Raw genomic sequence first — 14,968 nt, 5'->3', positions numbered from 1 at the left:
TACAGCCATTCTTTATCTGCTTGGTAAGCAGTAAAAACAAGTCTAGGCTGAAAAGGTGAGGTTAAAACGGCATTCTTCTCAACCACTTGATTCATTTAATGAGCTATAGTAGGATGAGCGGTGTAAGTGATGTGAATATGCATGGTTTAAATAAGAGCCAATCCTTTTGAGTAGGGGAAAGGCGAGAGATGCGACAATGAGGTTCTGAAGGACTTTCATTTGCGGCAATTTCTTTAGAAGACGTATGAAATACTAAGCTTGATTTTCAGTAGCTAATATACGGGGAAGTAAAGAGACATGTCCATGATTATGTGGAGCTTCCACTTTAATGGCAAACTCTTCACATACAAAGTTACTATGGAAAGTGCATAAATGCAGTCATTGCATTCTTCATTCATTCATTCTTTCTTTGTGTTGAGGCGGTAGAGGACTGCACTGCGGGTTATACCCTGCTGTAGATCATTTATAGATCTAGGTATTTTCCCTTCTGTCTATATGCTATACTAACAGGTGGATCCCTCATAACTATTACCATTGCTTGGGAAATACTGTGGCGGATACTACCTGAAATGGGAATAGCAGATCGGTATATATCTCCGTAAGAGACACTATGATTTGCTGGTACTTTAAAAAAAAAAAAAAAAAAAAAGGCGGGTGCCATAGAAATGTAGAGCTGTAGTCATCCTCACTGTGAAATGGAGCACAGTTGTTGTTTTAAGGGTGGTGTTCAATGCTTATTGCACAACTGCCTCTTCAAAGGTTGAATTGATCTGAGCAGCCAGTGTGCAGAACAAAGCAGATAATTTGACGCTCATTTGGGGACTACATATAGATCACTACATTAAATGATCTACTTTGTATTCTCGTCATAGAAAAGATTCCCTTATCCCAGTTGACACCCTATCTTTGTGACAGGACAATGGTGTAATTTAGGACCTCTACCCCAGTGCTTACCAACTACTACATTATTACTCAAATAACGATGCTATTCCCAATTGGAAGCGCCATAAAACCTGCTTGCATTTATCTTATCAGCCAAGTGTTATCATATGCAGTACAAGCACGAGGCGGATATGGAGAACAAGCGTGGGCTTGTTTTCTTATCCTGATTTTTATTCTTTAATTGCTGGAAAAATTGAATAAGCAGGTGTAAAGATTGTATAATGAATGCCGTTTGCTGGCGCTTTGTGCAGTTCTGTTAATTATTTAATTATGGAGGGAAATGAGGTGATTGCTTTGCAGAGGGAAGCACATGATGAGCAGTACCCTTACCATTTGCATTTATCTTAAAGGTTAAGGCAGCAATACTACTTTACAACTTTTTCTTCTTCTGTTATTCTTATTGTTATATGTAAAGCATGTGATAATGTATAATTCTGCATTCTTACCTAAGCTGGCAATCGTTTGCTGCTCCTGTTATAAATCTGTAAAAATCCTGATATTGTGATTAACGTAATGGCCGCTTCAGTCAGTGTAACTCAGCAGCTACAATATATCCTTATATTACTAAGGTAACATTGTCTATGTTTATAGCTCAAACTGTTGGGAACATTGGCAACAAATTATCCCAAACAGGAAAGTGTTGCAAACATCTTGCACTGCTGGGGAGGTGGGCTAAAATCTGCTATAGAAATCAAAGAATGCTTTAAATCTCATTACACATGTCATCAAGAGTTGAATGAAAACAGAAAAAACAGTCGCTATTATCTAATACTATAGAACTGATTTATTTTCAAAACAACATATAAGATTTTACATTTTGCTGCTTTAACAGTTTACCAACCTACAGTATATTATAGTTGATGGCCCATCCTTCCGTAGGGACTCAAGTGAATATTTAAGACCATGGGGTTAAAAATGATGTTAAAAACTTAACTCGGCCGCACCTCTGAACACGACCTGTCCTGGGGGAATGGCCTGTCCTGGGGGAATGGCCTGTCCTGTGCCTCACCCCCATCTGTGACGGTCTGTCTACATCACCTGGCTTGGTATAAAGATATCACGGCTCTAAACTGCTTGCAGCAGGTGCTCATCAAAGAAAACGCACCTTACATACAGTCACATCCCCCTTCATTTCCACAAAGCAACTTTACTCTCGTGCTGGGTTACAATGGGCCTTCCTACAAAATGCACAATAGAGCAGAGTTCAGCTCGTAGCACAGAGACTTTTGAAGGGCACAGATCTAAGGATTTTCCAAGTCTACCCATTGACAGCACACACAATTTCCACTCGTTCAGAACATGTTATCTGACAATATACAAATAAGATAATTTCTGCAGATGTAAAGCAACCCAGTGCAGTTAGTTCTCCATTGTTCTCCATTTCACTGATGGAAAAACCTGCCGAGCAGTGACCTGATTAAAGATGTTGTGCCACTTAGGTGGTAACATGGTAATATTTATTTTCCAGTTGGCTTGGCTCTCCCTTTTTCATTATAACCACATTTCATTATGAAATCATCTAAGCTCCAGTATTAGGGCTGCATTATGTCACAAACCAAAGGGAAAAAGTGGTTGGGTACAGTGACCCATTCATTTGCTTGCAGCTGCTTCAGCTGTAAGATTTGTTCATTAATCGGTGCAGATTTTTAGGCTGGGGAGATGTACAACCATTAAAATGATACGGGCAACATTGTAAGATGGACTTTTTCTACTTTCTTATCTCTACTGCAGTTTGCCAATCTATGTGGGGCTGCATCTTGAATAGTGTAATTCAGTGTTTTTCAACCCGTGGGTTCCCCAGGTATCACTAAAAGGTTCCCGGCAATTTTCAGGTCATTTGAAAATTGGATGAAATACAGAAGAATTTACAATGCATCAGATCTCGGAGGCGCTATTAGAGAGGTTTGGGGTTTCCTACAATGCATCAGATCTCGGAGGCGCTATTAGAGAGGTTTGGGGTTTCCTACAATGCATCAGATCTCGGAGGCGCTATTAGAGAGGTTTGCATCAGATCTCGGAGGCGCTATTAGAGAGGTTTGGGGTTTCCTACAATGCATCAGATCTCGGAGGCGCTATTAGAGAGGGTTGGGGTTCCTTACAATGCTTCTCGTCTCAAACACTATTAGAGAGGGTTGGGGTTCTGCAGAATTTCACAATATAATTAGGGTTCCTTTACCAAAAAAAGTTGGAAACCTCTGTTGTAATCTGTGATATCTACATATAATACCTAAAGTTTTGTTAGTCAGATGATTTGAAAATACTTGAACCCAATAAATCAATCACTACCATTAATTTACTTTGGTCCTATTTGGGTCAGCACCATTGGTGTTATGTTTTAAACAGACATTTTTAACAAACAATCTACAGATGCAGCGGCCGTTATTCAAACATTTCACACGGTGTTTACCTTGGAATACCCATGTCATGGCGCGTGATTTCTTCCAACCGTACCACCTTAAAGCTGCAGTTCAGTCAATATCCTGCATGTGTGTTTTTTTAATAAATCAGTTCTGTAGTAAGAAAAAATACTTTTAGCATTTTCTGTTTTTAAAAAAACAACTTTGAAAGACCAATTTTCTTGTATTCAATTTTAACAACCATTTGCTAAGGCACTGCCCCTTCATGTCCTGGCACACCCCTTTGTCAGCCCTGCCCTCCCTCTAGCACATGTCAGTGCAGGAGTGCTCATGAATATTCATGAGCTTCCACTGAGTGACAGAAGCAGAAGAAAAACATATCCCTTCTCTAATGATGTCACCAAATTTCGCCGATCAATACATGGAGAACGAATTGACCTGCAGCTATACAGTTCTTTAGGTAATTAGAGATTACCCACATGAAGTAAAAAAAATAATTAAAAAAAAAAAAAAAAAGACTGAACTGCAGCTTTAAGACGCGAGTGCAGAAAATGGCATTGTAGAGTTCTGTTTTTTAAACACCTGAAACTGACACAGTAGCACAGTACTGTACACATTACAGTTCATTCATTTCATTGCACCCAAAGAAACAGAATACATGAAATTCAAACAAAGCAACCGCGATAAACACGTGTGCATGGGGTGATTGGCCGCGTTAATGCCGCGTGGAGTACAGCAGCGCACACGAAAACGGCGCCATGATTTGTTCAAATAATGGCCGCTGCATCTGTATAATGATAACAAAATGGCGGTATTTAATTTATCTCTTACATTTATTTAACATATGTTAAAATGTGGTCTTAATCACATATACAAGTTAATTCAGAATTCCCAGATACCAGGAAATTCTACAAAATAAAAAATAGGTTTACAGTATTGTTTTTTTTTATAACAGAGAAGGTATATACTGTGGCCACTGCAGCCAGCTAACTTCAAGTGTTAATAATTCAGTCTTGGATTTGTATTCATATTTGTTAATCTGTTACCTACTTTATTATTCTAAAATTATTAAGACTGATTTGGATCACAATTATAGTGTTTAAATGCCGTATGGACTCTGAACATTTTGTAAGCAACATTGCGGTGTCATGATGTCTCAACAGCGTTGTCAACAAGGATAGATAGACTGCCGCATAGCAATAGAGTTGTATATCTTGTTACTTCTTAAGTTGCTTAGTCTTATTGATAGTCCCTTTGATATAAAATAATGTGTGACAGTCTTATTTTCAATTATTCCGAAACCACAAAACAAAGTAAGGCTGGGGTGTAACGTGCATTTCCCGTTTTTTTTTTTTATTTTTTTTTTAAACAGCTTGAAGTATTTTTACTCTGGGGATTTTTTTGGCTACGTCCTAAATGCATGACCTTATTTGAAACCTTATGCACTTACTGTAACTGCATTGTATTGGAGCTCTGTGGAGTGTAGTCAGAAATAGCCTGACACTGCCCCACCCCCCTCCTCAGCCCCTGTCTGTCTCGAGCCAATTTCAGAAGTCTGTGTAGAGCTAAATATACCATCCACACCAACTGTCCTTGTGAAGCTGCATCAATTTGTACCCCGAGTAGAGTTGCCGGATGCACCAAAGTAAGAGTGCGTGTGACAGCAGAGAATAACTCGCCCTGTAAAAACTGTCATCCCACTTGGCAACGTGTACTGTTTATCATAACCTGAATGTACCAAACCATATCATATCTTCACTACCATTTTCAATGGTTGCTTCAGAAATGAAATGCTTGTTTTGTGTTAAAAAGACTGTAAATGGCAAATCTTTGAATATAGCGTTTAGACTTCCCCCCCCCCCCCCCCCCCCTTACCTTTAGAAAGCCTGGTAGGCACACGGACCATTGTTTTCTATGATTGAAAATGCGCCCTTTGTTTACGTTTATTTTTTAATATCCTTACTTTTTTAAAAAAAAACAGATTTAAGTTACCTGATACACAAGGAAATATAGGGATTTTAAAAGTGCTGATTAATACTGTATGGCACGTGTTACAATAGGCCTCTCACTTTAGACACCTGAATGTTAAAGCTGCAATACGGGTTCTTAAAATTTATATACATTTTTTTATTATATTATTATTATTACTGGTTTGAAGCAGGGTGTCGCTGGAGCTGATCCCGTTAATTTCAGCCCCGGGACCCCCTGCTTGCAGAGATACTTGGCTCCGTAGCTGTGCCGGTATCTCAGCAAGCAGAGAAACTGTGATCCTTAATCTAATGGTGGCGTTTAAATGTCCCGCATCACATGGGCCAATAGGAAGCCATGATGTCATCGGGTGTGGCTTCCTACTGGCCCGCGTCACCTGGAGCTTTAAACTCCGCAGAGATACCAGCACCCTTTACTTAGGTAAATATCTTTGCAAACTGAAATTAACGGGGGTTCAGCTCCGGGGACCCCCTGCTTCGAACCTGTAATTAGAAAAATATATATTTTTAACATGAACCCATATTGCAGCTTTAACCACACAGCTACTGTTCCGTCTCTTGACGAGTCTTTATCACCGGGAGCAATGCTTCAAAAGCTACTGTCATCATTTAATGTGCAAAACTGCTGCTGCAAGAGGTGAAGGGGTTAAACCTTTCCAATACTATGGCACTGGAGGAAGGAAGGAAAGGCTGGGGGAACAGCATGTAATTTCCAGCGGGGTGAATGTACATTACCTGCCGTCCTTTTACATTTCAGCCGCACAGTTTTATCCTGTAATTGGAAACAAAATCACATATAATAAAGGAAACGGTCTCTGCGTATTTCCAGTTCCAACATTCCTGTTCAAATCTGCAGAGGTAAATAAGTAGGAAAGTAGCGAGAACAGGTGGGGAAACAACGCGCGCTCACGTGCGGGGCGGGGGATGTTTTTTTCCCCATTTCTTTGTTTTCCTAACAAAACGTGCACCCTATATGCGAAAGAGACAGCCGGGGTTTCTCATGTCTGTTTTGGATGTGGGAGGCGTAAGTTGCCTCTTTGTTAACACTCTTACTGCTTGAGGAGGGGACCCAGTGCAAAGGCTCCTGTCATCCACAAATAAACAGAAATATGTTAAAGGACTGACTATTCCTGACTCTCGCAGTACAGTCCATGCTATTTATATTGTTTTATGACATGGTTTTCATGGACACACAGGTTTAAAAAATTTTTAATGAGTACATCATTATAGTGAATTAGCGTTTGTTAGACTTTTATGAGGTGCAAAACTTTATATTGGCATGTTATTGAGAGACTGCTTTATATTATGCCATATTTATCAAAAATGATCATAGTGCACAAAACCTTATTACTCATAGTTCTGATAACGGAAAAAAAAACTCCTATCCTCTTTGTACATAATAGGTTAAAACAGACAAGCTATGTTCACAGATGAATAGCCATCTTGTTTATTTAATATGATCCTGGTATTAAATTTGTATCATGTGTTCTTCTTTATGCAGACACAAGCCATCATCACAGTCGTCCAGTGGCCAATAGACCTTGCTACACATTTCTCCACTGTGGTCAGGAGAGGAGACTGGTCCTTTCCCGCACTGAGTCTCCACGCTTCCACTGCCAAGCCAAGGGCAAGAATATCCGCCTGGACACCCATGGAAGGAAGGCCATCCGGCGCAACAGCTTTTGCAACGGGATCACCTTTACCAGCCGACCCATCCACCTTTATGAGAAGGTGCGTCTGAAGCTGGTATCTGTACACCATGGATGGAGCGGAGCTTTGCGTTTTGGTTTCACCATCCATGACCCAGCACAGATGAAGTCTGAAGACATACCCAAATATGCATGCCCAGATCTGGTTACCCGGCCCGGGTACTGGGCCAAAGCTTTACCAGAGAGGTTTGCTCAGCGGGACAATATCCTGGCCTTTTGGGTTGACCGACATGGCAGAGTCTTCTACAGTGTCAACGATGATGAGCCCATATTATTTCACTGCGGGGTTAAAGTCTCTGGCCCTCTGTGGGCCTTGATTGATGTGTATGGCATCACCCAGGAAGTGCAAATACTAGGTAAATGCCTATTTTTTTCCCAAGTTTACAGATGCACAATGTGTATATTGTGTGTTTTGTGTTTTATGCAGTCTTTAAGTCTTGATTATCATCAGATATTCTTCGTCTTTGCAAGAAAGGCATTGTACTGTAGGTTAACCCAAATCATCGTAAATTTGGATTCACTACAATATTCTTACCTCATTTATGGTTACCCAACTTTTCTCTAGCAAAACAGTCTGTATTGTATATTACATGGAAAGCCGTTAGACATATCCCAAATTATGACTTTAGGATTAGATGTGAAGTTTCAGAATATAAATCGTAATATAAATACAAATCGATTATTGGTTTTATTATAACACATGTATGTTTCTATATTTTGCTTTTGAGCCAAGTATTTCTCCAGTGTGCATTTTGCACATGTGTTAGTCCCCCTGTCCTTCCGGAGTGACAGACCTCGGTATGTCACTCTTAAGTACACCACAGCAGATCACGACTGCAAACTTATTTTAAGTGCCCTCCTCTTAGCTACTTGCGTCTTGCCTGGTAATTGGATTCTGTAATGGAGATGTTTACTTCAATGGCTAGAGGGACAAAGTAGATCGAATTAGGCTTTTTTAACCTCAGCCAACACCCCCTCTTGCCGACTGTGCGTGGTCCACCACAGTTCTCATGATATGTCCTCCTCCCCCCCTCACTTCTAGCCAGCCGTCAGTGGCGCTGCCTACTGTATATCTTGTGTCTCTCACAAGAGACTCTTTAGGGCCTCTTACATTGCATTCCTCTGTTATCAGACTGGGTTTTTAGACTTTTTAGACAACACTTGACCCTCCAGAGAAACACCAGCTTCCCATCTTATCAGTAAATACAGGAGTGTTCTAATTCACTTTTTAAGATCTTGGAAACTTCCAACCCTTAAAAAAAACAGATCAACAAATTACCTCATTTAGACAAGAGACTGGCGCTTTTCTGCTGTGATCTAGGTTTACTGTTGACAGAAACCGGTATTATAGCTCCTGTCACAGTAGATACTTGATTTGATGGTTTTTCAGTTTACTGTTGTGTTTTACTTTGTAAAGCACTCTCCCCTTCTCATACTATCTGTAGGGCAGTTAGTCTGTGGTTACTGAACGTATATTAGAAAGGGCACTGCACGTACTGCAGGTTTGTATGATTTAGTTTTAAGGTTTTATGCACCTGTCCTACTACTAAATACCCTCCTATATCCTTCTGGATCCACCAAGTTAATATTACATTCTCTTTCTCATTTTCTTATAAATAAATACATTATTTTAGTGACCTTTTGCTATTTGTATTTGAAATGGCTGTCTCACAATATTAGAGACTTTATGAGATGTAATATGAGTTTGCTTTTATTAATGTATTCTTTCAATTCCCTTGTATTCACAGTATAGCAATGGGAAAACGTTTCTTCGTGTTGGTAGTTTAAAACAACCCCAGTTTGAATATTAAGTAACATTTCAGACACCCAGCCTTTCTCCCGTGCATACATGAAAACATCCCAATTTAAGACGCATGGCTCAGAAACCATGGGTGTGCGTGATACAGTATGTTGACCTTTGCAACCGTTTTGAGCACCTGCCATAATGAATAATGTTTTGTGATCTATGTATACTTTATCGCATCTCCACCTGGCAACATTACATAGACTAAAATGTCACTAATATCCTAATGTTCAGTGGTTGACAAATCACCAAAAAATCTACTCGCCACACAAAAAAATCTACTGCCACCTAGTACCAAACGTGTGCTGCTTGGGCCAATATTTACTCGCCCGGGGGTTAAATCCACTCGCCCGGGGCGAGCAAATGTATAGGTTTGTCGAACACTGCTAATGTTCATTAGTGTGCTTTCCATGGCATGTCTTTTGGTTTGGTAGATTATTTTGTCACTCAAAACTATCATGTGCCTTGAGACTATTCTCAATGGATTCACTGTCTGAAATGTAAAAGTGAGTAATGCTGCCTACCGGAAATAGTTGTGTTGCTGATACTATATGTGGCTTCCCACTTTAGTATCATGAAGTCTTTAGAGGTCAGATGAAAACCTTTAATCCCACAGCCCACATTAGTGTCATAGAAGGGTAGGAGGTAGAGCACAGCAAGAAAAAGTTAAGAGCAGGAGGCAAAAATTAAATAGGTTATTTATTCGGCATAATAGCCCCAAAAAATCACACACACGTACTCTGACGCGTTTCTCACCGTGGAGGCGCTTTATCAAAGAGTAACTCACATTCTAGTAATCACTGTTTAAATAGCGGTTAACAAACAGGTAACGCTCAAAAGTATCTAATCATGTTAATGATGTCTATACAGGTGTAAGGGGGCGGAAACCTGGAGATGAGAGCACACAATACAAATTGGTAACCACTAGAACAGGAATAATAAGAAAAAAAATCTAAAACTGCTTTGTATGTGGACATTAGTGTCAGCCACATTAACAAGTCGTATAAGCAAACAAAGTGTCAAACCTTCAAAGCACTTGAGTATCATCTGCTAGATTTACTAAGCCTTTGGCTGATTTATTCTGCATGCATTTTTTATTGTGCGATTTATATATATATTCTGGCATATTCATGCTGTCCAATTATTCATGTGTTTAAAGATAAGATGCTCATATGCTCATTTATGGTAGTCTATACAGTTTATGGTTATCTATTTTGATATGGATGTTGGTATGTTATATAATTTATTCAAACTATAAATCATTATATTCTCACTAGGATGTATTCTATCAGCGGGCGCGAGATTTATTTTGGGGAAGGGGGGTGGTTGCAGAGGTCCCGCGTTCTTCCCCAAGGCATTTAAATAAAATGCCGGAGGGCCGCGCAATGCCTCTGTAACCTCTACTTACCGGGATTCTGCTGGCTTCAGGACGCGTGACCATGGCAACGTGGTGTCAAATGACGCCGCGGGGTCATGTGACATCACGGTTGCCTTGGTAACATGACGTCAAATGACGCTGCGGGTGACGTGACACGACCCAGACGCCGTGCGAGGTAAGTAGGGGGGCGCACAAAGGAGGAGAGCAGGGAGGGGGGGCGCAGCAAAAAAAGTTTGCGCGCCCCTGTATTATATAATATTATGCATTTACTAACTTGCAGTTACAGTATACTGTACAGGTTTATTCATTTATTTAGACCAGAGGTCTCAAAACTACGGCCCGGGGGCCACATCAGGCCCCCCACAAGGTTTATCCGGCCCGCAGCAACTTGAAATATATATATATATATATATATATATATATATATATTTGCTCATTATATACAATTTCCCAGTGTAAGCACGGCATCCTTTCTTTGTAATTATCACATTTCTCTTTTGTTCTGAATCATATCATGCTGATTACCCCAAAAAGACCCAAATAAAACTTATTCATTCATCTTTAAAATATATAAAAATTATAAAAAGATTTATTTTCTTTGGCCCGCGAAAATATGTAGAATATACGATGTGTCCCTCGTACTGAAAAGTTTGGAGACCCCTGATTTAGACCAACATACGGCTTATATATATTTTTTATTTATGATGCCAACCTTCATATCATTATCTAATATTCCACATTTTGTTCTATGATGGGTTAAATTTAACATTTCTACACATTCCTTATGTTTTTTTCTGGTTTTAATTTGGTTTTGCAACTATTTAAATTATATAATGTATGTTTTATTTTTAATGTTTCAATTTAGTTCCTTTTTTGATGTTTAAGTGCTTTGAAGGTTTGACACTTTGTTAATGTGGCTGACACTGATGTCCACATACAAAGCAGTTTTAGATTTTTAAAAAATTATTATTCCTGTTCTAGTAGTTACCAATTTGTATTGTGTGCTCTCATCTCCAGGTTTCCTCTCCCTTACACTTGTGTAGACATCATTAACATGATTAGATCCCTTTGGACGTTACCTGTTTATTGACCGCTATTTAAACAGTGATTACTAGAATGTGAGTTACTCTTTGATAAAGCGCCTCCACGGCGAGAAACGCGTCGGAGAACTCTGTGTCCGATTTTTGTGGCTATTATGTCGAATAAATAACCAATTTTATTTTTGCCTCCAGCCCGTAACTTTTTCTTGCTGTGTTCTGCCTCCTACCCTTCTATGTTTGCTCACCCTATTGGTATTGATTCACTCCTTCCGGATTCAAGGCATCACAATAGCTGCCTACCTGCATCGTGAGTACTTCCCTGCAGCAGCTTTTCTTCCTCCTTCGCCAGTGCGGTCCACTCACCGGCAGCGTTTGAGCGGGAGATGACACAGGCGCCCCGTCGAGGGGCGCTCCGTTGCTGCGGGGCTCCACTCTCGGGTGGTCGGATCATCTTGTCTTTCCCCGCTGTCTTCTGCCTCCATTATGATATCGGGTGAGGTGGCTGCCGCATTATTCCTCACACCATTGGCTTATTGGATGGACTTTCATTTCCCTTTGGTATTCTGATTCCGGTTATACCTCTGCGATCTCTTCATCAATATTTATAATCTAACTGACTTTCTCAGATACACCAAGTGTTTGTAGCACGGAAGTTGGGATCATTTTCCCATTTTTTTCTATCCACATTAGTGTCATGTTTATCGTTTCCAGGCTCTGTGTCCTTCTGGAGGCAGCTTGTGAAGGCATTAAGATTACAGAGACTTTGAGAAATTATCAATCTCGTCTGCCATTTTACATAGGCACTAGCTCATAGGATTGCTGTTAACGGTAAGGCCTGTTGAGTCTTCCCTCTGTAGACTGAGACATCTATGGTCACATACTAGACCATGGTAAATGATCTCTAACGTATGACACTCCATGTCGGGAAGCAAGAAGAAGAATATAAAGGGACAGAAAGGTTTGCTTTATGGTTAGGAATTTGACATCTTTTCACATCCCAGTGCTACTGTAGGTAAATGTTACATTTGGAAAGATCTGTTATCTCACGGTGCTGTGAGGCTTCAAGATCATGAAGGCAAATATTTGATCTTTTGGATTCAATATGTTGGTCCTCTATTAAACTTGATCATTTTTATGTTGTGGGTATTGAAGAACGGACCTATATAGTTTTGAAATCTGGTGTATAGCAACGTCTACTGTATGAATATCTTCAATGTTTGTACAGTAAAATGTACCACAACCTTCAAGGAACCCAGATCCAGTTCTGTAATTCATACGATTGGTAAAGCCAGTGGAAAGCACAAGAAAGGTCACTAAGTTTTAGCAAATGGTGCCGACCAAAAATTAAACGGCTCGTAAAAAAAACAAACTTGTGCAGATTTACAACAAGCCTTTGAAGAACAGAGCTTTCTGTATTAACATTCCCAGAATTTGGGCGATCTTTCACTGAAGGTAAACAGTGCATGTCAGAGAAACTAGGACATTCTTCTTCTAGTAAAGCTTTTCTAGATGTGTTCTCTAAAAGCATGGAACGCTTTCTCAGACTACAGTATACACATAATATTGGTTTATATGTAGTAGATCAAAGGACACAACATGCACTTAATAATATAATAATTATAGCATGTTCTTGTATAGCGCTGCTAGTTTTACGTAGCACTTTACAGAGACATTTTGCAGACACAAGTCCCTGCCCCGTGGAGCTTATAATCTGTTTTTGGTGCCTGAGGCACAGGGAGATAAAGTGACTTGCCCAAGGTCACAAGGATCCGACACCGGGAATTGTACCAGGTTCCCCTGCTTCAAACTCAGTGCTAGAGTCAGTTTCTTTACTCACTGAGCCGCTCCTTCAGCCCTTTTTATATACAATTTCTTATCTATTGTGACATTGCTTTGGCATTTTTTTTTTTATCAACCGGCATGGTATTTTTAAGTACAATATCTTTGCACGCTCTGTTTACAAAACTTCATTATCCTTATAAATCAGAGCAAACTCTTGCCCTTAAAAGTTTTTTTTTTAAAAACCAACAATGATGTGAAGGTGTTTATTTTTATTTATAAAAATGTTTTACCCGGAAATAATACATTGTTACCTCTCATTTTTAAGTATGTCCTGGGCACAGAGTTATAAAAAATACATAGTTACATTAAAAGAACAGGGTTATTCAGTAAATTCCCAGGCATTTCATGGACAAAGTTGGAAAATTGGTTACAAGGGATGAAGGGGCTGGTGAGTTTCAGATTGAAATAGAGCAGCTTTAACATCAGCGAATGGCTCACACCCATTAACTGCGCCAAAGGCTGTCAGCCTTTGGGGCAACGCAGATGTACACTGGGGGTGTTGACATTCAATGCAGCTGTGAATACAAAGTTCTTTGTCTTCTTGGCTCATTAACATTCCAGTGGGTGGGGTTGACGTTCCACAAAGTACAAGCAAATGGTAACCCTTATCATGCTGGTCCTGCACAGAGGGGAGCTGCTCTTGGAGAGCCCCATCAGCCTGTCCACCTTTGGGGCAACACAGATGGGGGTGTTGAGGTATTGTCTCACGCACAGATGAAAATGGTTGTGTTGTATAGTGATACAGAGTATCTTGTTGCACTTCCAGCCTCTCACATTACATAGAAAAAATGAAATGAAGGGAGACCAAATCTGCAGAGCATCGCATTATTTTCAATGATGATCTTCTGCCTTGTCTGATCCTTTGCCCGCTAATCCACCTCTAAGGGGATGAGAAGACCAACCTTTACATGAAGACTAATTTATTATTGTGCTAACGTTTCAATGCCAAGCAGTGTCTTCTTCAGAGAAACCATCCATCAGATAGGCTGTTAAGATGCTTCTTTGATAAGAGCTTAACGGTCGGACTCAGAGAAGTCTTTTTAATTAAACTTTTTACAACAACACGTTCTAGAAAAACGTCCCAAATTGTTTACAATAAGCCATTTCCCCTTTTAAAAGTGGCAAAGTAGCCTCTTGACTTTTTTTTTTAAACCCTCGATCGAATTTCAATAGCAAAAGTAATCCATGAACCGAACATGTAATGTCGACCTGACTTTTAGCATTAAGCCCACTTGTTGCAAACCTTTGGATCAGTAAGTTTTTTTTTTTTTTTAATGCCAAAAAAAACGGAAATTTAAAAAGTTTGCGAACACGTGACATATTTTCTCCCTAAAAGATTGTACAAATGCTGTATTTATACTAAAAAAGGGTTCCTACTCTGGCCATTAATATACAGGAGAAGCCAACAGGAGAAATCTCCCCACCACCAGTTTCTCATTTGGTTTTTAAAAGGCGTTAATACTTGGGAACAGACAGAGGGGAGCTGTATATTATACATTTATAAGATCACTTAATAATGGTCTCTGAGTGAAGAAACTCCAGCCAGTTAGAAGTGTAAAGTCATATTCAGCATTGCTTCATATTTTATCAGACACCTTTAACCGGATACAGATATAAATGATGTGCTTGCATACTTATTGTTTATTACAAAAACCTGGTGTAGCTGCAGGCCCAAAAAGGTTTCATAACCCTACTCTCTGACATGAAGCAGCTGTTGTGCCTTTGACTCCTATGCATTTATCACAATACAATGGATGGTATATTGCTTTCTATTCACAGGAGCTGGCATGATACACTGACACTCTGCTAATTTGATAACCAATGGCGTTTTGTAGTGCAGAACGTGTGCATACTTGGGTTGCCATTTTATAACATCCCTGAATACCCTTGTCTTGCCCCATTGCAATA

General features: G+C 39.8%; 1 protein-coding gene across 2 annotated transcripts in view; it reads left to right on the top strand.

Moving 5' to 3' along the window:
* The window catches only part of NEURL1B (neuralized E3 ubiquitin protein ligase 1B), a 66,109-nt gene that overhangs the window by 42,159 nt on the left and 8,982 nt on the right, over positions 1 to 14,968 (top strand). For both annotated transcript variants that reach the window (XM_075600986.1, XM_075600987.1), the window contains exon 2: positions 6,789 to 7,352. In XM_075600986.1, the coding sequence (XP_075457101.1) occupies positions 6,789 to 7,352 (564 nt within the window). The remainder of the gene's footprint in view (positions 1 to 6,788; positions 7,353 to 14,968) is intronic.

Source organism: Ascaphus truei, chromosome 5 (assembly GCF_040206685.1).
Source record: "Ascaphus truei isolate aAscTru1 chromosome 5, aAscTru1.hap1, whole genome shotgun sequence".
Taxonomy (NCBI): Eukaryota; Metazoa; Chordata; class Amphibia; order Anura; family Ascaphidae; genus Ascaphus; species Ascaphus truei.
The sequence above is the reverse complement of the archived record's forward strand: the minus strand, read 5'-3'. Positions and strand labels throughout refer to the sequence as shown.